The sequence below is a fragment of the Gasterosteus aculeatus genome, chromosome 16 (assembly GCF_964276395.1).
Source record: "Gasterosteus aculeatus chromosome 16, fGasAcu3.hap1.1, whole genome shotgun sequence".
In the NCBI taxonomy this organism is placed as follows: Eukaryota; Metazoa; Chordata; class Actinopteri; order Perciformes; family Gasterosteidae; genus Gasterosteus; species Gasterosteus aculeatus.
The window spans coordinates 17,698,063-17,722,936 of record NC_135704.1 but is presented as its reverse complement, the minus strand read 5'-3'; the positions used below and the strand labels follow the sequence as shown (position 1 = coordinate 17,722,936).

General features: G+C 55.2%; 1 protein-coding gene across 1 annotated transcript; it reads right to left on the bottom strand.

Annotated features, from left to right (window-relative positions):
- Window positions 1-1,380: 1,380 nt before the first annotated feature.
- On the bottom strand, window positions 1,381-24,874 carry itgb5 (integrin, beta 5). The gene is made up of 16 exons (XM_078090573.1): window positions 24,056-24,874; window positions 23,589-23,674; window positions 23,195-23,402; window positions 22,862-23,111; window positions 22,046-22,214; window positions 20,931-21,092; window positions 19,960-20,055; window positions 19,687-19,776; window positions 19,450-19,584; window positions 14,298-14,472; window positions 13,467-13,721; window positions 5,033-5,255; window positions 4,373-4,473; window positions 3,413-3,529; window positions 3,143-3,312; window positions 1,381-2,403 (listed from the first exon to the last, which is right to left on the bottom strand). The coding sequence occupies exons 1-16, from the start codon at window positions 24,132-24,134 to the stop codon at window positions 2,308-2,310; spliced, it is 2,412 nt and encodes an 803-aa protein (XP_077946699.1). The 5' UTR covers window positions 24,135-24,874; the 3' UTR covers window positions 1,381-2,307.

Sequence of the window (24,874 nt, the reverse complement as noted above, 5' to 3'; positions counted from 1 at the left end):
CACTTCCTGCCGCTGCGAGGAGAAGCGGTCAGCGGGGGCCTCCAGCACGAAGAGCTGGCGCCCCCCGGTGTTCAGATGACATCCTCGAACGCGCCGACGCCACAGACGTAGGAGACGCGGACACGGAGAGAAATGCGTCTTTGGTGGGACGAACAGTCCTTTGTGACGTAATAATGATAAGCTCCTCCAACGTGTTTCCCCGACCTTCATGATTTTAAGAAGCGCTACTGACGCCGTCCCGCTCACTAGGTGGCAGCAGAAGGCCGAAGACCTTTAAAGCACAACAGTGCACTTAATGTCATCGTTACTGCAGAAACTATGAAGGCTTCACTTTAAAAACCTTTAGTTAATGTTAAACTCTGATTAGTTAAATTAACCTCTGTTTTTTGCCCCCCTCCCTCAACGGAAAAAAAGCATTCAAGTGTGTTTTACCCTGACAGTAAAGGTATTCGGCAGCAGGAGGTCAAAGGTCGAAGGGGGGGTGGGGAGGGGGGGATGTTCTCCGCTCCAGCTGCTCCGAGAGAAGCGACGCTGCCGGAGGAGAAAGACGCTGCGTCCGAGGAAATAAAAGCGGAAGGACGAGAGGAGGAAATCCTTGTGAAAAACAGGAACGGCGACAAAACAAAAAAGGAACAGAGATTAAATCAGAGAAGACGGGAGGTTGAAGTGAGACGAGTGACTTCATCCGTTCGTGCGTTCAAATGCAGACGGCAGACGGGGGCAATCGTTCCATGTGCGGTGGCCCACTAGTCGGGACATCGATGGTCCCGACCTCCGTCTTTTTACAGCAGAACAAACGCAGACCTGCTCCACACGGGACATTCGTGCTGCTCTTAAAACTTCTTTGCACGTCGGAAACGAGAGAACGCGGGAGGTTTGTCGCGAGACAACGGAAGCACGTCAAGGCGTCGGACTGTGCGATTTAGTTTGAGCGGCAAAACAAATCTTTCATTCTTGTCGTCGTTAAAGCTAAAACGGAACCGCGTTGCATCTAAAACGGCTGAAGACTAAATGGAAACCGGTTCCGCCACTTTTCAAACGTTAGCATGGAGCCCAGAACGTAAGAATCCAAAGCGGAGCGGCTGGGCACGTGATTGAAGGGTCGCTCTGTGGGGGCTTCAGTGTCACGGTGACCATCCCACTGGGAGGGGTCCGACCAGAGGTGTAAATTACAGGCCGTCAGACCGGGCCGCCGCCCCCCCCCCCCCCCCCCCACCCGGTCTGTGGGATCACACATCAAACACGTGTCAGCACGGGTAGAAGCGGCAAACAGATGTTCCAGTAAACCTTGAAGGGAGGGAAGGGGGGGAGGGGAAGGGGGGGGGACACACCTTTAAAACGAGGGGGGCCGAAGCCAAACACGACACGACACCCGCCGGCTTTTTGACAGAAGCACATTTATTGTTCGTGCTCGTCCAGGTGAGAACGTCCACTGCTGGACAGGAAGAAGACCTAAAAGGTTTAAGGTGTGAGCTTTAGTAAGACTGTGCCGCGTCCGACCCCGTTCAACACACACGACACACACACACACACACACACACACACACAGCATGTTATATAATCTACAGGCACTCAAACACGCACACACACACACACTTTTCCCCACCCGAGCCTGATGTAGTTTAGAGACACTTTGCTTTCCTCGATTAATTGTTTGGCCACTGAAAACCGTTTAAATGTGCCACAGGGCGACCTCTGTTATTCTGTCCCTCCCATCACACGGATAATCAATCCGTGATGGGAGCACTGAGCGGAACTGGAGCGACAGAACCTTTGGCGCTTCTGAGAGAAAGAAAAGCCTGACATGGCGAATCCGTGGTGCTGCAGATGAACCCGAGGGGGGAAACCAATGTTAAGAAGGTCGGCGTTGAAATGTTGAAACGTCCAAACGTCACCCATGAAGCAAACCTTTAAACTTTTATGTCCTCAGTCGTAACCAAGGAGTTCTCAGAAAGTCAAAGATGGAAATCCTACAATTCAGTTTAACAGTGCAACAGGAGCGAACACACACACACACACACACACACACACACACACACACACCTCTGAATATTCTCTGTGCAAAATGAGGGTAAGAAGTCTATTGCTTAGTAAATGTTAGTAGTACCACCACGTCGTCACAGCCACCTTTACAAATATGTGCTCTTTTCCTTTTTAGAACCCTGTGCGTCAGCAGTGATCCTGCTGGGTGCAAAGTTTGTACAAAAGAAACCGGGCATCTCTCTCTCTCTCTCTCGCTCTCTCTGGTGAACGCGCTCCGTCCTCCGGGCATCTGTTCGCCGGACCGTCCCGCCGTGCCTTCGGGGATCAGTGGACCCCCCCGTTGAACGACTTCCCGAACATGTCGAAATCTGTCTCTACGAAATGTGTGGAGGCGTGCTGCTTGTACAGAGGGTTGGAGGCCTGGAGGCGTGAGAGAGGGAGGGGGAGAGAGAGGGGGAGGGGGAGGAGAGAGAGAGAGGGAGGGGGGGAGAGAGGGCGAGGGCAAGGGAGGGAGGGGGAGAGAGAGAGAGGGAGGGCGGGGGGGACAGAGAGAGAGGAAGGGGGAGAGAGAGTGAGAGAGGGGGAGAGAGAGAGGGGGGGAGGGAGAGAGAGAGAGAGAGAGGGGGGAGGGGGAGAGGGAGGGGGAGAGAGGGAGGGGGAGAGGGAGGGGGGGAGAGAGAGAGAGATGGGGAGAGAGAGAGAGAGAGAGGGGGAGAGAGAGAGGGGGGGAGGGAGAGAGAGAGAGAGAGAGAGGGGGGAGGGGGAGAGAGAGAGAGAGAGGGGGGAGGGGGAGAGGGAGGGGGGGGGAGAGAGAGAGAGAGATGGGGAGAGAGAGAGAGATGGGGAGAGAGAGAGAGGGGGAGGAGGGGAGAGAGAGGGGGAGAGAGGGAAAGAGAGAGAGGGGGAGGGAGAGGGGGAGAAAGAGAGGGGAAGAGAGGGAGTGGGGGAGAGAGAGAGAGAGAGAGAGAGAGGGGGAGAGAGAAAGAGGGAGAGAGAGAGAGAGGGAGGGGGGGAGAGAGAGAGAGAGAGAGGGGGAGAGAGAGAGAGAGAGAGAGAGGGAGGGGTGGAGAGAGAGAGGGGGAGAGAGAGGGGGGGAGAGAGAGGCTGCTTAGCAAACAAAGGCGTGAGGTCGGGTCGGGTCTCGGGTTTCCGTCCTCACCATCTCGTATCGGGCGCGCGAGCGGGCGCTCTGGAAGCGTGCGAACTCCCTCCGGTCGTGGACCGTGATCACCAGCTTCCACGCGGCGAGCAGCACCACGCCCACCAGCAGGATGCTGCCCACCACGGCGAGCAGCACGGTCGAAGCGTCCGGACCGCCGCCGCCGCACTCTGAACGCAGGGAGAGATTCCCGTTACACCTCTCAGCAGGCGGAGAAGAGGAGACACCCTTGTTGTTGTTGTTGTTGTTGTTGTCGTCGTCGTCACTGACCTGGCTCGCTCAGAGCGGTGAGGATGGATCGCCCGCTGGCGTGCTCAGAATACGTGAACTTCATGACACAATCGTCGTCGGTCTTATAAAGACAAAGCACGGCGCCGGGGTCCTCCGCTGGGAGGGAAGCACAGAAACACTTCAAACCGAAAGCAAACAAACCTTAACGACAACAACGCAACTCAAACGAACTTATTATTTCGTGTTATTATTTTCGTCAGCTCACACGGGAGACTGAAGTCATGCTGCCATAAGCCCCTCCCCCTCCATTTCATGCAGAAAGCATCTGGAATGAACATGTGGAGTCCATTAAGGGCGTCAGATGGCCGAAACTAGCGGGCGGCGGCGGGGAGGGGTTTGGGGGGGCGGGTGGGAGGGGGTACTCGGGGTCAGGGCCGCGCCGGGGGCAATATGGAGCGCTCCTGATAATAAAACGGCAGCGTCCTCGCTGAAATGCGGCGCAGCATCTGCGAGTGCCGCAGAGGCCGTACACCGCGCTGCGCTTAGTAATGCATTCCTGAACATGACTATCCCAACCCTCCCTCCCTCCCTCCCTCCCCTCCCTCTCCTCTCCCTCTCCTCCCTCCCCCCCCGGAAAAACAACGGAACAAAGAACAGCAGGGCAGCTCCAGCTCAGTTACACCTGAGAACTCCACCTTCCTGCTTGCTTAGTGGTTTGCTTAGAAGGTGGATTCAACAGACTTTGTACTCAAGCTTTTCGGAGTGGGGGGGCGGGGGGGGTTGAGGGGAGGGGCGGGACATCGGTGTGTCGTTGCATAGCAACCACGTCGACGACGACATGCGTCTACTATGTCTCATAAAAAGTGACAGTGACGTGTAGAGAGAGACTGCTGCTGATGTCACTGGTGTTTACTGGTCTCTGCCGACCAGCTGGTCTGTGCGTGTGTGCGTGTGCGTGTGTGCGTGTGTGTGTGTGCGTGTGTGTGTGTGTTTACTCACTGAGGGCCTCGGCCGTGATGATCTCATCCTTGCACAGGCGCTGGCAGGTCTGGTTGTCGGCGAGCCGCCCCGCGCTGAAAAGCCGGCACTCGATGCACTCCCTGCAGCGGAGGAGAAGCGGTTGGACGCAGACGATCCACACAAGGCGCCCACGAACATCGCCAACACGCCACACGAACCCCGCTAACTAAAACGTGCTGAGGCGACGCATGAAGCCCCCAGTGGAGGTGAACTATCAATCAAGCAGATAAGCAGCGAGGTTTCCTGCACATCTTCAGCCCTTCGAACGTCTCGCCGGTCGGCTTGACGACCTGCGTCTAAACACCTAGTCTGGGAGAGGTGGTTCCACAGAGGTTCCCTGTGTGTGTGTGTGTGTGTGTGGACGCAGCACGGCCTGATGGCCCTTTGACCCCCGACCTCAGAGATCCAAAGGGGGGGGGGGGGGGGGGGGGTGTCACACGTTATCTGGCCGCCTCTCTGACGACCTGCTCATCAAAGCTGAGATAAGTGCAGAAGTGAGCGAGTTATGTGAGGCGCTCTCGGGCTGCTGCGTCCGATGGTTTGACCTCTCTGACCCCGCCCCCCCCCCGCACTCCCCCTCACCCGTCCACTTCCTCCGACAGAGGACGAAAGCCCCCCCCCCCGACGGCGTGCCTTTACCTCTTGGTGCCGCAGGCGTCGGGGCAGGTGGGGCACTTCTCGCAGGTGTCCCCGAAGGCCCCCGGCTCGGCGCACTGGCAGCGGCCGCACACGCAGGCGCCGCGGCCGCTGCACATCTGCCCGTCGTCCGCGACGCACGGCGCCGTCTCGGTGGAGCAGTTGCAGTTGTCGCCGACGTAGCCGGCGTGGCATTTACACTGCCCGCAGTGGCATTCTCCGTGACCTGGGAGGAGAGGGGGGGGGTCGGGGGTGAATCCGGAGACAGCAATAATTTCACCATACGAAAACTACAAAACGGCCGAGTGGGTCTGAGAAGATTCTGGAGGGATGTCCTGGGAAAGGTCTACCACCAGATGTTTGCAGCTGCAGGGATTTGCTCCCATGCAGCCGTTCTACGCTCGGTTAAGTTCTCCCACAAACCGGCAGCTGGCTTCGCGTTTGGAGCTCGTCGTCGCGTCGCAAAGGCGCCTCCGGCAGCACTCTGGATTTAAAAGGTCCTCGTGTTAGAGCTCTTCACGGTCTCGGTCCTGTCCAGCAGACTCCTCGGTGGACTCCTCGCCCTCCACAAAGAGCACATTCAGGGAGCTGCTATCTCCGGAAGACGTCTGCGCTTCATCAACACGGGCGGCCGGCGGGCCGAGGCCGACAACCCATGTTCTGTGTGGGAGGAAACGGGCGGAACGATATCGGGGCGCTAATGGGCGACGACGAGTCATCAAGCCGCCGAGGATCCAGGGACCAAACGGCCGACGAGCGGAGCTCCCAGCATGCATCTGCTGCGTCACGTTGCTGTTGCAATTATGAAAAAGGATCGTAAACGTAAGCAATGTGTAGGAGGTTCGTTCTCCCAGAGAGAGAAAACTCCAGATGCTCAAAATCTGCACTTAATCAGGTGTTTTTTTCAATAACAAATCCAACGTGGGACTTTTCCAGAGCGACAGGACTGTCGCGGACCAGTATTTTAAAATATAATAACAATTACAAAAAAATGATTTATTTTTTCTAAATATTGCTTTAATCTAAAACTTGGTTTCCTTTGCTTTAGACTGTGAAAACAAAAGTAAAATAAACTAAGAGGGAAGTGGTTCCTAAATCATTGCCTGCATGAGTTTGTTGAAAACCTTTTGGGGGGAAAAAAATGAAACAGTTTGAATTACTGCCACATTACGTCTCATTTTCTAAATAACTATGCTAGCTCTGTAACCTTTGTGCTGTGCTGCTTTTACGTTGGTTCTTGTGGGCCGATCTGACAGAGGACTGAAGTCACTGTTTTTCTAGGAGCGGCTCCTTCTCCTTCGGTCCAACGCGCAGAATCCGACGACAGAGAAGCAGCCGATCGGACCCGGACCCCCAAAGAGGTCACGGACACTTCTGCAAGAGCAACATTGACGTCCAGTTTAACGTTTGGATTCTTTGCATTAACGCGTCTCCCCTCTCCTCCCGTGCATCCGGCTGCAGGGGCGTTTCTAAGTCTGCAGCACCCCTCCCAAACCTCGGCCGCTGAGTCACCCAGCACCGGCGCTGGGAGGGTGTCCTCAGATGACACCGGCGCTCCGGCATTCAGAGGGCGAGGAGCCTCCCGTGCTGCACTGCCAGAGCAAAGGGAGGCTACAAGCAGGGAAAGTGCAGCATTCATTTTGTTCAACGAGTCCCGACGAGCTGCTCCCAAGTCCGTCGCCCCTCTGATGCAGCGCGCGCGCCCTTTTCTTTATCTGATCCTTTTAGTTATTGGATACATGGAAAGTTAATGAGAACGCAGAAAACAGATGTCTGGAGCCAGTGATTCAGTCAGACAGGCACAGAGGTGAAAGGCTGTTTCCTGCATCTTCAGCAGGCAAGCAGCTGACCGGGGAGAACATGCACGAAAAAAAAAAAGGGAAAACACATTTAAGTGCACGACTCGCGTCTGCAAGCGAACCTGTCAGAGAGCGCAGGCCGCCGGATTTATGGGCGGGGAGGACTGAGTCCCACGCATGACCTCCACAGTGGTGCACGCGCATCGGAGGACGAGCAACGCCGCGCGGTCAAAGGGACTCGGGCTGAGGGTCAGCCAGTTAATTCCCGGGGGGGCTTCACGAAAGAAAAACAACGGAGGAATCAAGAGACGGGACCGGCGCCGTTCCGGTTCCCCCTGCGGGACTTAAAAAAGGCCGCATCAACTGATGAAGCTTTAAAGTACACACTGTTCATTCACTGACCTCAGTGGAGACGCTGTGATAAAATGTGAAAGATGTTGAGATGCTGCAATGAGATTGTTTCCTTCCGGGTATAAAACACAAAAGATAAAGTATAATAAAATCACAAGTGACCTACGGCCGATACTCATTTTTACTGAACAGAGCTTGAACGCATCACCAGGCAAGTCAATGCAACCAGTCCATGCAGCAGGGAGGAATAGTGGAAGGAGATGACTCCCCAACCAGTAAATATAACGTGGGACGAATCTGCTCTTTAGAAAAGGCACAATTATGGGATCAAGAATAGATTTCAGGCGGCTCTGGTTGCAGTCGAGGGCCCGCGTGTCAATGCATCCCCACCGTCTGGAGACATGCTGCATCTCAACACCACACTCAACAGGCTTATGTAAATATTTGGAGATTATACAAAAAGGAAACGTGCGGTTATTTCCAGCAGCGTCGCCGGCCGACCCAGAAGCCGCGAGGGAGAAGGAGATACGCGGAGATATCCACTCTACATTTGTGATATCTACATTCCACTAAATGTCTAAACGTCTCAGTGACTCCGGTCAGGAACGCGGCGTCCCGATGGGACGGAGCGCCGGGAAAAAAAGGGGTGACTTCCTGTGTGTCTGTGTGCGGGGGGAAAACATGCCCTCTGTCCTCCCACATCTCCGGTTGCAGCCTGAGGCACGGCCCCGTTCCCTGGCCGAGGGAACGCTGCGCTGAATTCACCAAATGCTTGCGGCGCGGCGCTGCTTCGCCGGAATTCAAACATTTTAAAAAGAATAATACAGGAGTCGGTCTAAGGGAGGGTTAAGAAGGGGAGAAGGCCTCGTTTGCTGCCTGTCCCCGGGGGGGAGATCCTGCAGCACTGGCATGCCTGCGTATGCGCCTTAAGATAATCTCGCTTTTTGCTATCTTACAGAAAGGTTCAGACGTAATGTTGCACCACATCTAGTGTGCGTGCGGCTTTTAGTAGGCCAGTATTCTTTGGGCATTTCACAGATGTTTGGGCAGACGCCCCCGCCTGACCCCGGGAAAGAGCACGCCACGTCACCACTGACTTTAAAAGAAAACAAAATCACCGAAAACCCTCCTCGGCAAATTACACAGAGGGCCGAAGGGGGAGATTACCGTTTGGTCGCAGGCTCAGACGGGCTTTTTGTTGATGTATGTGTAACACATGGAGAACAATGAGGTCACGTTGGACCAAAATGGAGGGCTGCTTTGTTCGGACGTCCTCCTCCTTAGGTATGTAATAGAAACGCTTCCATGGGAGAGGATCCAGCTCCACTTTTCCAGAGATGCAACCAGAAGTGATGCCTTCAATGAGACAGTAAGAAGAACCACAAAAGCAACCCGCAGAGGCAGAAACCCGCTAAGTGAGCGCGGCCGCGTGACAGCGGGCAAACAAACTGCTGACGAGTCTCATATTCTGGGGTTTTTTTTTTTTTCCACAGACGACGAGGCAAAACCACTTTCCACAAACGGGCGGGTCTCCGGGTCTGACTCAGAGCGGAGTCGCACAGGAGCGCCGACCCATCCTCCCTCCCCCCCCGGGGCGCACGCTGTTCTGAGCAGATAAAGAGGGAGACACAACACCTCAAGAGGGAAAACGCGTTATACGTTGTCAGATTAGTGAGGCCGGGAGTCATTCGTGTAATCCAGCATTACCGCAGCAGCCAGAGGCTCAGTGCTCAACGGATGTGTGAGCAGTTCTCTCGCGAATGTGAATGTTTACTGGACGGGAAGTCCAAGTTGTGCAGGCGGATTTGCACGAACCTAAAGTTGATCAGCGGAGAGGGAATAGCTCGTCAATAATGCTCGTTTAGTTGGATGAAATGATTTACACCGCTCTCCCGTGTGCCAGAATGAGATTATTTTAGACTGGAGACATGGGGGGAGGTGGGGGTCCGAACTCCAAAGTCTAGAAGAATGCAGACGTGCATCTCCGCAGCTTTGATGCTAAGCTAAGTTAAGCTAAGCTAATCCCCCTCCTGCTCTGAAGCTCGCTAAGCCCGCGACTGTCTCACAAAGAAACCCTCAGAATGAGCTTGAACGTCTGAGGCGAATATCATCGGCAATATCATCCTCCAGCGCTCAGACTCGTCTCTGGGAATAAAGTCCACGCGGCCTCCTTCAGCAATATCCCCCCCCCCCCCTGTCTTCACGTGCGTCTTCCTGTCAGAGTGAAAAGGCGAAAAAATGTGGCCTGTTCAAAGTGTTGCAAGCGAAGACAAGCTGCCTCTTGTAGGCCGAGCGAGCTGCTCGTCAATCAGAAATACACGAGCAGACGACATCTGGCCTCTGGTTAAAACAGCTCCTCCTTTGTGTAGCTTTTTCCCCGTTTGTAGGACGCCACCTTTGGAAACAAGCAGCCCGCAATCACAGCGGCGCCCACGTGGGATTCCTACGCGGATGGCGCTGCGCGCCGCACGGACAACTGTGGAAGTAAATCGGTGTCATCGGATTTTGAAAGAAAAAGGTGATGGAATTTCTAGCACTGAATATTTATGCATTGAAATCATGTATCTGAATGTTTTTCAACGTTAAAATATTCAACTGCAAATAATTCAACCGCAAAAAATGTAATGCAAAAAAATTCAATGCAAAAAAATTCAAACCGCAACATCCGGGAACCCAAGGAAGAGCAATCGATTCTAGATTCAAGATCGGGAGCGTGCGTCAAGCAAAAGCAGCGGCTTTAGCGTAGCGTGTGCAGACGCATAACCCCGACAGTACGTGCAGGTTATGCCGTTTACATGCACGACCATTGACACAGATTTACTTCCATAACAACAGTCATCACACCAGCCGGCACAGCGGCGCTTTCAGCGCGTCGACCCGGGCGGCGGGACACCTTCTCACCGCGAGCGGGACAACCAAAAGGCCCGCGGAGGGACACGAGGGAGGGGACACCGCGTGTGCCGGTGTTAAAAACGCAGGCGCCGGCGGGAAGACGGAGAAGGAAGAAAAACACCTGCGAGTTTCTGAAGGGGGGGGGCGGGGCTCCATTAGCTTCTGGTTTCACCACGGACACCTGAGGTCTTTGTCTGCGGCGCTCAAGTTCAGTCACGTCTCGGGAGGTGGGTGGAGGTGGGTGGAGGATTACAGTTTGATTACAGAGCTGCAGGCCCCCAAGTGGAAACGCTGCAGGTGATACTTCGCCCGGCGTGTGAGACAGAGAAACTCTGCTCCAGTAAAGTAAAGTAAAAGCAGGATTACTCTTTTTCTTATCTCCCCCTCAGCAACGAGTCAGCTGTCGCCGGGGAGATTTTGGCTGCCAGCCAAAAGTTAACGAAGAGCAGACTCACTAATTGCTGCGTGTAAAAGCTACACACGCGCGCTAACGTGAACCGCAGACACGCAACACAAACACACTTTACAGACTCCGTGTCGCAGGAGGAGAGGGACGAAGTCGGGTCGGATTTCCTGTTTCAGGAGACGAGCTGCAGGCGGGACGTTCAGACGCCAAGGGGATCTCAGAGAGCTGAACCGTGATGACAGGAGAGGAAATGCACAACATCTCCAACGTCCCCTTTGGTCGAGTGGAGAGCCGAACCGTCTCCCCGTCCCAACGCGCGACGCGCTGTGGACCACAGAGCTCCGCCAACGGAAGCCGGAAGCCACTCGTGCTTTCTTGAAGGCCAAAAGGGGCTTTCGGGCGCCTTTAGCGGCGTTCCAACACGTCTCTGCCGTCGCTAGGGGCAACGGCGCCAGGCACCTCATTTCGCCTGCGCCGCGCCTTCCCGTGGGACCCCTTTGAGGCGTAAAGCCAGTCCTTGTTGTCCCGAAGGAGTGTTCCCCGCTCAGCAAACCCGCCGGTTCCCATCGACCGCGCGAGGAGACGCTGACGTGTGCTTGTAGAGATGCTGTACATGCAAGACACACACACACACACACACACACACACACACACACACACACACACACACAGGACACACAGCGGCTGTATTTTTTTTGTGGGGGGGAAAAGAGTGTTTGTGCAAGTCTGTAAATAAAGCCGCGCTCTATTCCTGGAGACGGCAGAGATCATTATTTGGAAGCAGCTGCGGAGGAGATGTGGGTCAGGGGGGGGGGGGGGCAGCGGGCGACCACGTCAGCATCGACTGGAGACTCGTTGCTAACGGGAACCGCGCGGGACTCACGAGGCCGCCGGCGGGACGAGGGAACTCCACTCGGGTTTCGCCAAAACAGATACCGCTCGACACTTGACCTTCACCCTTAATGTTGTGCCAGCAGAGAGAAGGACAACGAACAACAGATAAAAAAAAAAAAAAAAAAGGGGCCAGAAAGTCCCTCAGCCCGCGTGAACACGTGAGGAACACGCACAGGCAATGAGGTCGCCACGTCTCGCAGCGGCAACGCGGCGCTCCTGAGGCCGGTGACAGCAGGCAGATGTCCGTAAACGCGTCGGCTCCCACACGCAGAGAAGCTACAAACCAGCGGCCCGGTTGAGCCGGAGACCCGACGGGCCTGGAGCCCGGGTCCCTTCCTGTCCGTCAATCAAAGCCGCCGGCCCGCCGCTCACCTCGAACGTCCCCCTCAGAGAGCAGACGTAAACACAAAGACAGATGGCCGCGAGGATGAGATTACCGGGACGTTCGGAGACAGGCGGCCGTCCAACGCGGGTCACATGACCGCAGACACAGTACTCCACCCCCCCACACACAGCTTCCTGCAACTCCCTCCTCCGCCTCCACCCGCCTGCTTCACTGCCTCCATTAAATCCTCGAGGAGACGTTGTTGTCGAGGTGTCTCAACACGTCTGGATTGGTCAAAGATTCTGGACAGATTTGACATTTACTCTGCAGATGGAGGGAAGCTGCAGCTTGAACGCCGCACCGACGTACGGCCGCCGCCGCCGAGACATTAATGTTTCAATCATTCAATTCAATTTAATATTTCCACCGCCAGAAGTGTTAAGAAACATAAAGGCTGAGTCACAAATATGGAGACGTGCTGATTTGTGCCGCCAATCCAGGTGGCACGTCTGACACGGGGGCGCACCACGCCGAGATAGGCCGAGACGTGCCGCTTGGCGCCGTCAGGAGCTCGCTGCGGCTCCGTGCCGGGCCACCTCGCTGAGAGCGGTGGGGGGGGTCTGGAGTGCTCACGGAGGGTCGGCACAAACAAACAGCCCTTCTGCGTCCCCGAGCAGAAAGAAAGGACTTCAGTCTCTCCCTCGGTTCAGACAAATAGAGGCCGGCATTGTGTGACGGGATCGCGCCAAACCTGCCCCCCGCCCCCCCCCCCCCCCTCCCACGCCGCCACAAAGCGCCCTCTATGGTGTCACAGGAACGGGCCGTTGGCTTGGGGATGAGCCAGTAGGTCCCCCCCCCCCCCCCCCCCTCATCCAGGAGGTCTTTCGCACTAGAATGCAGAGTCTTGGACCCGATGTCCTGGGAACACCACGGCCTGGCCTGTCACGGCGAGGCCTCTCTGACCCTCGGGGGGGGGGGGGGGGGGGGGGTTAGGGGGCTCAGTGAAAGGAGGAGGACTTTAATTTGGCATCAAACGCGAATCACTGATAAACGGAGTACATTGGAGCCTCAGGACGGACAGAAATGAAGCCTCAAGGTCTCTTGTCCGCCTTATTCCCCGCAAACGACTCCCTGTTGCAGCTGCCGCTCCGAGCCGCGCAGCAGGAGAACAAAAGGACGGTTTGGTCGATGGTGGATTCTGGCGCGGGGCCAAACCCACAGGGGCCAAACCCACAGGGGCCACACCCACAGGGGCCCACAGCAGGTATGGGCAGGTGACTCTGCGCGGTGAACGTGCACCACTGTTGATCCTAACCCACGATGCAGATCTGAAGAACCGCAGCGGCGTTTGAAGTTTGCTCGTATTCTCATTAAGTTCAACCACCCCGGGGGGGCGCGGCCCCTCTGCAGCTGTAGTTCAGAACCCCACCCTCCCTCCCAGCAGCACCATGTAAAACACACAACTCGGCGCCAGTGGAAACGCAGACCGTGGATGGGACGTGTGTAGAGAGATCTCGCGGTACCTTTGCGACACAGATCCAGGGACCGCCACGGGGCCCTCGGCCCGCCGAACAAACCCTCGGCCCGGTCTCGTTCCCCGGCTCATCCGGTAAACACACAGCACTGCTGCATTTTACTCCCAGTGGCCCAAATGGTTCTAACACGGGCCTTTAAAATGAGCCGTAGTGCGACGGTGGGTCACCCAAAACCAAAAGCACCCGCCCCACCATCCCAAATGCGGCCACGTCAGCGGCGGCGGCGCCTCCCTACCTGAGCAGAGGACGCCTTTGTGCCGGGCGCAGGAGAAGTCGTCGCACTCGCAGTAGCTGCCGTAGATCTTGCCGAACTCCGACTCGTAGCAGAGGCACTGGTTGCAGCTGCACTCCCCTCGCCCGCTGCACATCTGCTTGCCCTCGGCCTCCCGGCAGGCGCTGAAGTGCACGCTGGCGGCCTCGCCCTCCTGGCACTCGCAGCGGGCGCCCAGGTAGCCCGGCTCGCAGTGGCAGGTCCCGCAGTTGTAGGTCCCTGCAAGGGGCGAGAGGTGGGGTGGGGGGGGGGGGGGGGGAGAAGCGATGATGGCAAAACTCGGTGTTCCAGCTGGGGGCGATTGAGCTACAGCTGGATGATAAATGGTGACAGTGTGTTTCAAATATGTCAATAGAAAGCTCACGTAACGTGTAGTTTTGGCCTTTAATGGCCGTCATCATCTCAACAACAATTACCACAAAAGGAGACGGCCCCTCCATAATCACGCCAAAGAAAGCGGCCTATTTCTGGGGTAAAAGTGGGAGTTCCCCCATCAAAATACAGGTCTGACATCAGCGATTGAGGTGTTCAACCCCCGTGTTCAACAGCAGCGGGTTTTTTCCGTCCCGTGTGATTAACAACGCGCCTCTTTCTGGTTAAAGCACAGGAGCAGAACTTCACGCGGTGCTAATTATACACGCGAGGGTGCGGGGTGACCTCGCAAAAGCACCGAATTCTACTCCGTCCCTCCTGGGGTCCGAGTGGAGAAGGAATTCAGAGATCCAGGGATCCACCATCAGCTCATCTCCAGCCATTAAAAGCAGCCACGGAGGGGAAAGCGTCGGAGGGAAGCACCTGTGGCGCTGCAGGCGCTGCTGTTGCTTTGCGCCGTCCGGCTGCAGCCGCAGTCGCACTGATACTCCACGGCCACCTCCAGGCGGTCTTTGAACCCCACCGGCTTGATGGTGAAGCTGCGGTTGGCGCCGCGGGGGGGGCAGCTCCGCGCCTCCACTCTCACGTCGAACGACACCTGCAGAGAAAGGTGGCGCAGCGGTTTAGGGAGAAGCCGAGAGAGTGAGGTAGCGCCGCAGGGGGGGAGGAACGGCAGTGACTTCCTGTTAGCGGGGTGAGACGGGGGGGGGGGGGGGGCGTGAAGGGGGGAGGGTTTGAGGGGTGGGAGAGGCTTTTTTTTTTCCCCATGAGGAGCACAAAACAGCAGACAGTCAGCTGGAAGTGAACTACACATGACCCCCGTGTTGTGTTTACACCCGGGGGGGGGGGCTGTGAAGACGACCTCCACATATCGGATTGCTTTGAGGAAGGAAGTGTTAAGAAGAGGAACCGTTTACCTCGTGTTCACAGAACGACGACGACAGCTCTTCTTTAATGTCGCCTCAACTCGAACGGGTGAAATTATGCCGCTACACATCTGCACCATTGACTGCGGGAATAATGTGAACTTTCAGCCGAAACCCCCACGTGTACAAACGCGTCGAAGGTCACGCGTCCCCCCCCGGGGCGCGGCTCCGCTCTGCGGCCCGTCGGCTTTGAAGCTCCGACTGGAAGCTCCTGATAATGAAGATAATCCGAAGGTCGAGTCTTGAAACAAAGGCTAATGTTCCTGCCTCGCAGCACCTGCTGTTCTTGGCCCGGAACATGCGAGTGGTCTCCTGAGTAAAGGAGACGCATTCTGGAAGGACAGGAGGACAGGAAGAGCCGCTGGTCACATGTCCCCCGGATTCCCCCTCAGCGCCAGCGCGGGACACTAACGAGTTAACGGGGGACGCAATTAGATTCACAGTGAATGGAGTCGCGAGGAGGCCGGTTAGTGGGAGGAGAGAGCGGCGAGGGAACGCAGTGTGACACCGAGGGGTTGTACTTTAGCGTTGTACTGCGGCGTTGTACTGCGGCGTTGTACTGCGGCGTTGTACTTTAATGTTGTACTGAGGGGTTGTACTTTAGTGTTGTACTGAGGGGTTGTACTGAGGGGTTGTACTAAGGGGTTGTACTAAGGGGTTGTACTTTAGTGTTGTACTTTAGTGTTGTACTTTAGTGTTGTACTGAGGGGTTGTACTTCAGTGTTGTACTTCAGTGTTGTACTGAGGGGTTGTACTGAGGGGTTGTACTGAGGGGTTGTACTGAGGGGTTGTACTGAGGGGTTGTACTTTAGTGTTGTACTGCGGGGTTGTACTGAGGGGTTGTACTTTAGTGTTGTACTGAGGGGTTGTACTTTAGTGTTGTACTGCGGGGTTGTACTGAGGGGTTGTACTTTAGCGTTGTACTGAGGGGTTGTACTTTAGTGTTGTACTGCGGCATTGTACTGAGGGGTTGTACTTTAGTGTTGTACTGAGGGGTTGTACTTTAGTGTTGTACTTTAGCGTTGTACTGCGGTGTTGTACTTTAGCGTTGTACTGCGGCGTTGTACTGCGGCGTTGTACTGCGGCGTTGTACTGCGGCGTTGTACTGCGGCGTTGTACTTTAGTGTTGTACTGCGGCTTTGTACTTTAGTGTTGTACTGAGGGGTTGTACTTTAGTGTTGTACTGAGGGGTTGTACTTTAGTGTTGAACTGCGGCATTGTACTGAGGGGGTTGTACTTTAGTGTTGTACTGAGGGGTTGTACTTTAGCGTTGTACTGCGGCGTTGTACTGCGCCGTTGTACTGCAGCGTTGTACTTTAGTGTTGTACTGCAGCGTTGTACTTTAGTGTTGTACTGCGCCGTTGTACTTTAGTGTTGTACTGCGCCGTTGTACTTTAGTGTTGTACTGCAGCGTTGTACTTTAGTGTTGTACTGAGGGGTTGTACTTTAGTGTTGTACTGAGGGGTTGTACTTTAGTGTTGTACTGAGGGGTTGTACTTTAGTGTTGTACTTTAGCATTGTACTGAGGGGTTGTACTTTAGTGTTGTACTGAGGGGTTGTACTTTAGTGTTGTACTTTAGCGTTGTACTGCGGCGTTGTACTTTAGCGTTGTACTGCGGCGTTGTACTTTAGTGTTGTACTGCGGCTTTGTACTTTAGTGTTGTACTGAGGGGTTGTACTTTAGTGTTGTACTAAGGGGTTGTACTTTAGTGTTGTACTTTAGCGTTGTACTGAGGGGTTGTACTTTAGTGTTGTACTGCGGCGTTGTACTTTAGTGTTGTACTGCAGCGTTGTACTTTAGTGTTGTACTGCGGCTTTGTACTTTAGTGTTGTACTGAGGGGTTGTACTTTAGTGTTGTACTGAGGGGTTGTACTTTAGTGTTGTACTGAGGGGTTGTACTTTAGTGTTGTACTGAGGGGTTGTACTTTAGTGTTGTACTTTAGCGTTGTACTGCGGCGTTGTACCGCGGCGTTGTACTTTAGCGTTGTACTGCGGTGTTGTACTTTAGCGTTGTACTGCGGCGTTGTACTGCGCCGTTGTACTTTAGTGTTGTACTGCAGCGTTGTACTTTAGTGTTGTACTGCAGCGTTGTACTTTAGTGTTGTACTGCGGCTTTGTACTTTAGTGTTGTACTGCGGCTTTGTACTTTAGTGTTGTACTGAGGGGTTGTACTTTAGTGTTGTACTGAGGGGTTGTACTTTAGTGTTGTACTTTAGCGTTGTACTGTGGGGTTGTACTTTAGTGTTGTACTGCGGCATTGTACTGAGGGGTTGTACTTTAGTGTTGTACTGAGGGGTTGTACTTTAGTGTTGTACTTTAGCGTTGTACTTTAGCGTTGTACTTTAGCGTTGTACTTTAGCGTTGTACTGCGGCGTTGTACTTTAGCGTTGTACTGCGGCGTTGTACTTTAGCGTTGTACTGCGGCGTTGTACTTTAGCGTTGTACTGCGGCGTTGTACTTTAGTGTTGTACTGCGGCGTTGTACTTTAGTGTTGTACTGCGGCGTTGTACTTTAGTGTTGTACTGCAGCGTTGTACTTTAGCGTTGTACTGCGCCGTTGTACTTTAGTGTTGTACTGCAGCGTTGTACTTTAGCGTTGTACTTTAGCGTTGTACTTTAGTTGCCATTGAGAAGCATTTCTGGATGATGAGATTTGTGCGATTAAAATTGAAGTTGGAGAAAAACAAAACGAAAAAGAGAAGAAAAAAAAGGTTGGTTCCAAAAAATCTTTCTGCCCAAAAAGGCCGGTCGGGGGGCTGTTCTCGTTCACACGCATGAGGCCTATTCAGCCGTCCCACATTCCTGCAGCGGTTGCCGGCTTGACTACGAACCCCCCTCCCCTGCCAGTCCGCTTCTTTCACGCCGGCCGGTTTCACAGGCCTCCTCCCGGCCCTCTTTGTCCCGGCCCATTGAGGAGCGACGCGGACGCAGTGACACCCGGGAAGTTTGGCAGCCGGTGCACCGAGCCGCCCCCCCCCCCCCCCCCCTTTCACTGCAGTGGATAAAAGACAATTGGCGAGACCCATCCCCCTCCACCCCCCCCTGCCCCCACCCTCCTCCTTTCACTGCCTTTATTCTGCCTCGCTCGCCCTCAGCTCCGCCTCCACCCGTTCCCAACGCAAACTGTGCCACAGAAATAAAGCGGGAAAGCACAGGGGGGGGGCGCAACCTTAATTGAGGCCTGTGTAGAATGTAAAGTGACCCCCCCAGAGACACCGGGCAATGACATGAGCCGTCGCCCCGCGTTGCCTGACCTCCAGGCGGTAACGTGGTTAACGGGGGGGGGGGGGGGGGGGCAGCAGCGCCGCGCCGCCACAACACGCCGTCGTTGTAATGAAAACGAGTTGCTGCAGGCGCCCAGTGTGAGTCACAGCTGCTCAGGACTCGGGAGAAGTGGACTTCCTCTCGGGTCCCGGTGGTTGTGAGGCAGGAGGTCGGCCGCGGGTCGTGGACAGACGGAAGCCTCGGTACGGCGCCGCCGTTTGTTTTCCGTTGTCGCGCGCCGAGCGCCAAGTCAATTTCCTCGTACGTCTGACATGTTTTGGTAAAACGCGTTTCCCCGACGGAGCGGATCCCAGAGCGGTTTCCAGCCCAGGAGGCCAAAGAGGAAACGCTCTCCGAGGAATGAGCAGCGTCAGTTCTCTCGTTCTCTTTGTTTGCACCAAGCAGATAAGCCGCGTCGGGCCGTTTCCGGTAGCGATTAAGGAGCGGAGAGGCACGACGTCGGGAAGAACCGGAGTGGCTCAGACACGAGCTCCCCCGTGACAGGATTCAAAAGGTCGAGTCACAACTTGCCGGCTGCTGAACGCAGAAAGATCACAACACCTGAAATCAGGTCGGCATTTACGTTTCAGACTTTTGTCACACGGTAACACGGCTTTTCTTCTATTGGAGAGATTCACTGCACTCGCCACTATTTTTTTAAATAGACGTTGGAGTTTGAATGATTCACGGGGACGTTTCCAAAGCCGCTACAAATGAAGCACAGCGACCTTTGGCTGCACCTTCAGAGCGGACTGAGCTGTGAGCAGGAGGATCCAGGGAAGCCTGTTGATAAAATAACTCTAGTTTCATCAGTGATATCTCACCGCGGCCTTTAACACACACACACACACACACACACACACACACATCTGCTGGTGTAAACATAAAGAATGAGAGCGCCAGCTGTAAAGAAAAACACGGCACCAAGTGAATACATGTGTTTGCGGCGGAAAGGTGAGTCATTACTTTTAACGGCTTGAATTTGAAACCTCTCGGCCGCCTGTTTTAAAACCTCAGACTGCGATTTGCTTCGATTGCTGCTCTGAATGCGCTGAAAAGCAGAGGAAGCAGAGGAAGCAGAAGGAGCGGCGGGTCCGGCGTGGCCAGAGATCAACACCACGGCGTGAACGCCTCCGACAGAAGGTCATTTCTCGCGGAACGACGTCACGGAAAACCGGTTTCATTCACAAACGGACAAACGCTGCCAGTCATCTCCTCGGAGGGGAAAGCCGGGAGGGGCCTCGCGGGTTGTACGACCACTTCGGACGACGCCTCCCTTAGCGAGCTCTAAAACGAAAAGGAGCGGGCCGCAGCTCCTTCTCCACAGCGGCCGCGAGGGCCCCCCCCACCCCCTCCCCACCCCACGGGGCCGGGCGGGAACCCACCGTGTCTCCGATCTTCAGGTCGCCGCACTTCCGGAGGCCCGGCAGCGGCTCTCCGTCCTGGCAGGTGGCGGTGAAGGAAAGGCCGATGTCCTCCGGGTGGTCCCACACCGACAGCTCCACCTTGGAGCGGATGTTCTGAGGAAGACACACCCGGGGGGGGGGGGGGGGGTGAGATCGTTTGGTACGTGTCAGCTTCCATCAACAACCCCCCCCCTCTCGTTTCAGGTTTGCACTCACATTGTAGGCTGCGACGATCAGCTGGATCACATTCTTGGAGTCCTGGTCCAGGATCTCCACCGTGGTTCCAGGAATGAGTGCTGTGAAATTCTGCGTGGGGGGGAAATAAAGGCAGCGCGTTGATGACCTCAAGAAAGAAACCGAATCAAAGTTCATCGATTTCATCAGAATCCCCTTTTTGAAACTATGTAACAAAATGCAACTTTGGGGGGTTTTTCTCTACTCTGGACGGCGTGCAATGAAATGGGGGGAAAAAAACCCCCACAAAAGTACCTTGTAAATAACGTAGAGACGTTTGGTGACCGCGAAGATGAGGAAGATGTTGTTTTCCGCCAGCTTCTCCCCCAGCAGAGCCAGAGACGGGTAGTCCTGGGGAGGGAGGGAGGGGGGGAGGACACGGTCAGCGTGGTTACATGGATTCTTATGACTGGCTCAGTCGGACTGAAATCGAATGATCCGTTTCACGTAAACACCTTTGCCCGACTCCGATCCGACTAACACGCCTGGATAACTCGATCCGATCGATAGTTCGACTATCGCGGCACGTGACGGTGAATCGGATGAGGAACTGGACTTTGCGTCTTTGCGCCTGCTTGAGATCCCGGCGGCGTCTTCTCTCCGTTATCAAATCAGCCGATAGCGCCATTCGCCTTCGCTGTGCTCCTCTTAGCATCACGCACAGACAGTAGAGGGATGTAGCTTCACCTCGCTCTCCGCTCGCCATCTTTCTCCTAATGTTGATGTTGGTTGTTGTTGGTAGCGGTGAAGCGGAAATGGCTGTAACACAACTAGCTGTAATGAAAACAGCGCCACCTGTCGTATCGGATATGACGATATGCTTTCGGCCAATGATTCAATTTATTCACTGCCGTGTATATTGGGATAATAGCACCTCCCCCCGAAAGATAGCAAAGATTCCCATTATACCATCATGTAAACACACTGCAGCCAGCTGACGGATGTTGACGCCGTTCGTGTTTACGTTGCTCCGCCAGGCGGATGTGGCTTCTCTTTTTTTGGGAGGGGGGGGGACACAAGCTCGTTTTTAGCGTATTCCAGCATCACCAAAGGGAGAGAGAGCATCGAAATGTGAAAACAGTTATTCTCATTGGAGGCCTCTCGGCTCCTTCTGACGTCTTTGGTTTGAGACGGAGGGAAAACCTCCACCGATCCGACGCGCCCAAACACCACCACCGAGGAACGCTGTGTCCCCCCCCCCTCCTCCTCCCACGTGGTCCTCTTACCATCTCGGTGGAAGCGCTGTACTCGTTGCGGTCGTCGAGGTGACAGCGCCCGTCGTGGGGCCGGACGAGGCCCCCCAGCCGGCCGTCCAGAGCCAGGTGGGGCACGTCGTCGGTGGCGAACACCAGCAGGTGGTAGGCCTCCTTCCTCCACCCGATCTCCTCCTGAACGACAGCGCTCCTTGTTTATGCATTCAATCCAACGGCGTGTTTGTGTTTATGTTAGTTATTACAGCCGCTGTGTGCGTGTGTGCGTGTGTGTGTGTGTGTGTGTGTGTGTGTGTGTGTGTGTTGGAGGCATTTGGCTCTAAACTTAAAAGCACAGGCGGCGCCGTTTTCTGCCCCGTTATCAAAAGGAAACAACGGAGTGCTGACTAATGCGCGCGGCGAACAAAGGGAGGGATTTGCGCCGCTTGGTGCAGCGACGGCGGCGGCGGCGGCGTGGGCGCTGCCGTCTCGCGGAGGCCTCTCGCAGGAGAGAGAACTACAGCGAGCGTTCAGTTCCCAACATGGAATGTCCGGCGCACGCAGCGTTTCCTGTTGTTGATGAGAGGCAATTATGGCAAATAAAATAAACTGCCTCGGCCCGAAAGTGCCTCTCCTCGGGCCTCGTCTGTAAACTCGGAGCAGCGTGTTTCCGCCTGGATGAAAAGTCTCGTGTCCATTTGCTTTTTCCACGTTACTTAATACCGTCACAACGGCGCCTTTTGTCAAATACGAAATACAGAGCTGACCGGCTTGTTTCTTCTCCAGCACAAACGCGGCTAACTCCATTTATCTATTACATAATCACGTGATAACTGTTCCGTCAATCAGCTGACCTGACTTGCACGCTGTAGGAAACCACCAGGATCAATGAGTCCTCGGGACGGACGGCGAGCTTATGAACAGAGTGCAGGCCGAGCAAATGACAAGGCGGGAGTCCTTCTCTTCCTGGAGGACGCCATTAAACAGGGAGGGGAGAGCCGCCCGTCTGTCCGTCCGTCCGTCCCCCCCCCCCCGGTGCTTTTAATTAACAAGCAAATAGGCCAGATGCATCCCCCCCCTCCACCCCCCATCAGAACCAAACGCTCGCCGTCGCTCCGCGCGGAGACGAAAAGACAGCCGACCGTTGTCACCTTGCAAACAGCGGCCTGCAGAATGGCGTCGAACCCGCCCTCCGGCGCGTCCCGGTTGCGAGACACCATCTGCTTCTGCACCTCCTCGTTGAAGCGGTCCACTTTGTCCGTCAGCGAGACGATGTGGCGGAAACCGAAGGTGGGGACGCAGTTGGGGAACAGTTTGTACCTGTGGAAGACGGGGGGGGGGGGGGTTGTTTACTCACAACGATATCAAGCCAAGCTGCAAAACAAAGGTTTGTTTCATCTGCATTTATCTCTAAAAACATGACGTCGTCCGTCATCGACCCCGGGAGCTTCAATTTAGACCTTTTATTTTGAAAAGGGCTTCAAACGGGAAAGTTAAACCCTCCTCCGGTTGATCTAAAGGCCGCGCTCGTGTCGGGTCGGCAGTGGAAAATCTGTCATCTGTCCATTTTAATGTGTTGTGTGCGACTCTCTCTCTCACTCTCACACACACACACACACACACACACACACACACACACGCGCACACACGCACACACGCAACCCAGCCGTAACCCAGATGGGAAGTGATGCGCGAGTGAGCCGCTGCAGCCTCCCCTCCGGGCAGACGCGGTGAGCCACAGCTCCTTTTTTTAGCTCCTCTCAGCTCGACCGCCGGCAGCGAGCCGTCCTTCCGCTTAATGAAACATGGAAAAGACGCAGGACGTCTCTTCGTACACGACTCAGCGGTAATGAGAAAAGTATTATTTCGGGATTTGGCTTTTCATCTACTGCGGACCATCGGAGAGCGGCTCCCCCTCAGAGAAATGCAACTCTTTAATATTGCCCCATCCCAACGGGGCTACGAACCCATTGCACGGGTTCTCCTGGTACTTGGGCGCCGTGTAGGAGAAGGGGGACATGTTCTTGTCCACAAAGGAGCCGAAGCCCAGCCTGAAGTTGCTGGTGAGCTTTCCCATCTCCAGGGCCAGCTTGGTGCCCAAGTTACGGATGGTGTCCAGGTCGTCTTTCATGGAAAGAGACAGGTCCATCAGGTAGTAGAGGTCCACCGGGTAGTCCTCCACCTGCCGCACCTGCACCCCGAACCGCGTCTGGTCTCCTGGATAGACGGATCAGAGAGCTGGTTGACAAAAAAAAAAAAAAAAAACGAGTCGAGGGAGGAGCCCAGCAGCGCATACGCACCCGGCCGCAGGCTGACGGAGATCTTCTGAGGCCTGATCTGCACCACGTCGTACTGGGACGACCCGGAGCCTTTGGAGCTCAGAGGCCGGTCCTGCAGGACCGAGACGCTGCTGGTGGGGGACTCGATGAGCCGCACATCGCAGCCCCTCCTCTCCAGGTTCTGGCTGAAGTCGCAGCGGGACGGCAGAGACCGGCCCCTCCCGAAGTCCTGCAGAGGGGGGGGGGGGGGGAGGCAACCAAAGGGTGGTCAACTGCTCCGGCTCCTTAATTCCCTCTTTCTTACTTGATGTTTGAGGACGTCTTCGACATCTAGAGATACGACACATGCCCCCCACACCCCTCCCCCCCAAATCCAGGGCAAGAACCCTGACATAATGCAGCAGGTGAGCCGTACCTCTTGTGCGCACCAGGCACATCTGGGGTGAATCAGGAGACATTCTTCACAGGAAGTAGCGCTGCCGCTCATACACAGGTTAAGACCTGGGGAGGGACGGGACAACACAATCACTGCCGGGCATCTGCGAGACGCAATACGGGCTCCGTGGGAGTCCTCGTCCTCAGGTGTCAACTGTTCAGGGCTGTCGTTATGTCCTGACAGCACACATGCTTATCAAGTTCTCTTTGTTAGTTCTCCACAAAGTGTTTTTTAGAGGACTTTGTCTCAAAGGGAGGCTGTGTGGACACATCTCATGGTGTCAAAGTAACAGTCAACAAAACAAGCAAATGTCGATTCTCTCGCCTCCATGTGGCTGCAGTTTACAGTGTGTGTGTGTGTGTGTGTGTGTGTCCACTCAACAACAACAACAACAACCCACAGCAGCAGAAGGCTGGGGGCAGATGCTAGAGAGGGTCGCTCCGTACCTCCGGCGGGGGTCACGCAGGTCTCCAGCAGCACGCAGCACAGAGCCGCGCTCCACGCCAGCGCCGCGGGGCTCCACATGGGGTCCACTCGGCGTGTCGTTCACCGCCGACGCTCTGCGGAGCTCCACGTTCGTCTCTCTGATGGCAGCGGGCGCCGGTTTGCGCCGTCTCTCATTGGATTCAGTGCCACCGACGCGCCGCTCACGATCCGCGTGCCGGCATCGTGTTGTCGTTGTTGTTGTTGTTGTTGTTGTTGTTTTTAAAGTCCGCAGGAGGCTCTGCGCGGTGCCGTCGACCCGCTGCCCGGGTTCCTCTGCTCGGACGCACGCGTCGGGACTACTTCACCCATCGCCGGGTCCGACTCCAAAAGCTCCCCGTCGACTTCCCGGCACCTCCAAAGAAAAAAAGGAAATCTGCGCAGCGGCGACGTGGAAGCGGGACGCGACCCCCCCTCAAAAAAACATGCAGAACAACCGGTTAATAGATGCCTTCCGCGGTGATGTTACTCTTCCAGATTTGCGCGTCTCCTTTTCGGTTTGTCCGGTTCGCGTCGCCGCTGCAGTCTCCGCCCATTAACCCGTTCGCTGCTACACCGGGCCGCGGACGCCCAGTGGTGCCCCCCGGAGGCCGGTCCGGGTCCGCAGGGGACTGTTGGACAAGCCGGGGGGGTCATATCCCACCGCTGCATCTCTCTGTGGTTGTGTCTCTTTGTAGGTTTTTGGTCGCGCTGTGACGAGATATATATATATATATATATATATATATATATATATATAAAAATATTTTATTTATATATATATTTTATTTATATATATATAA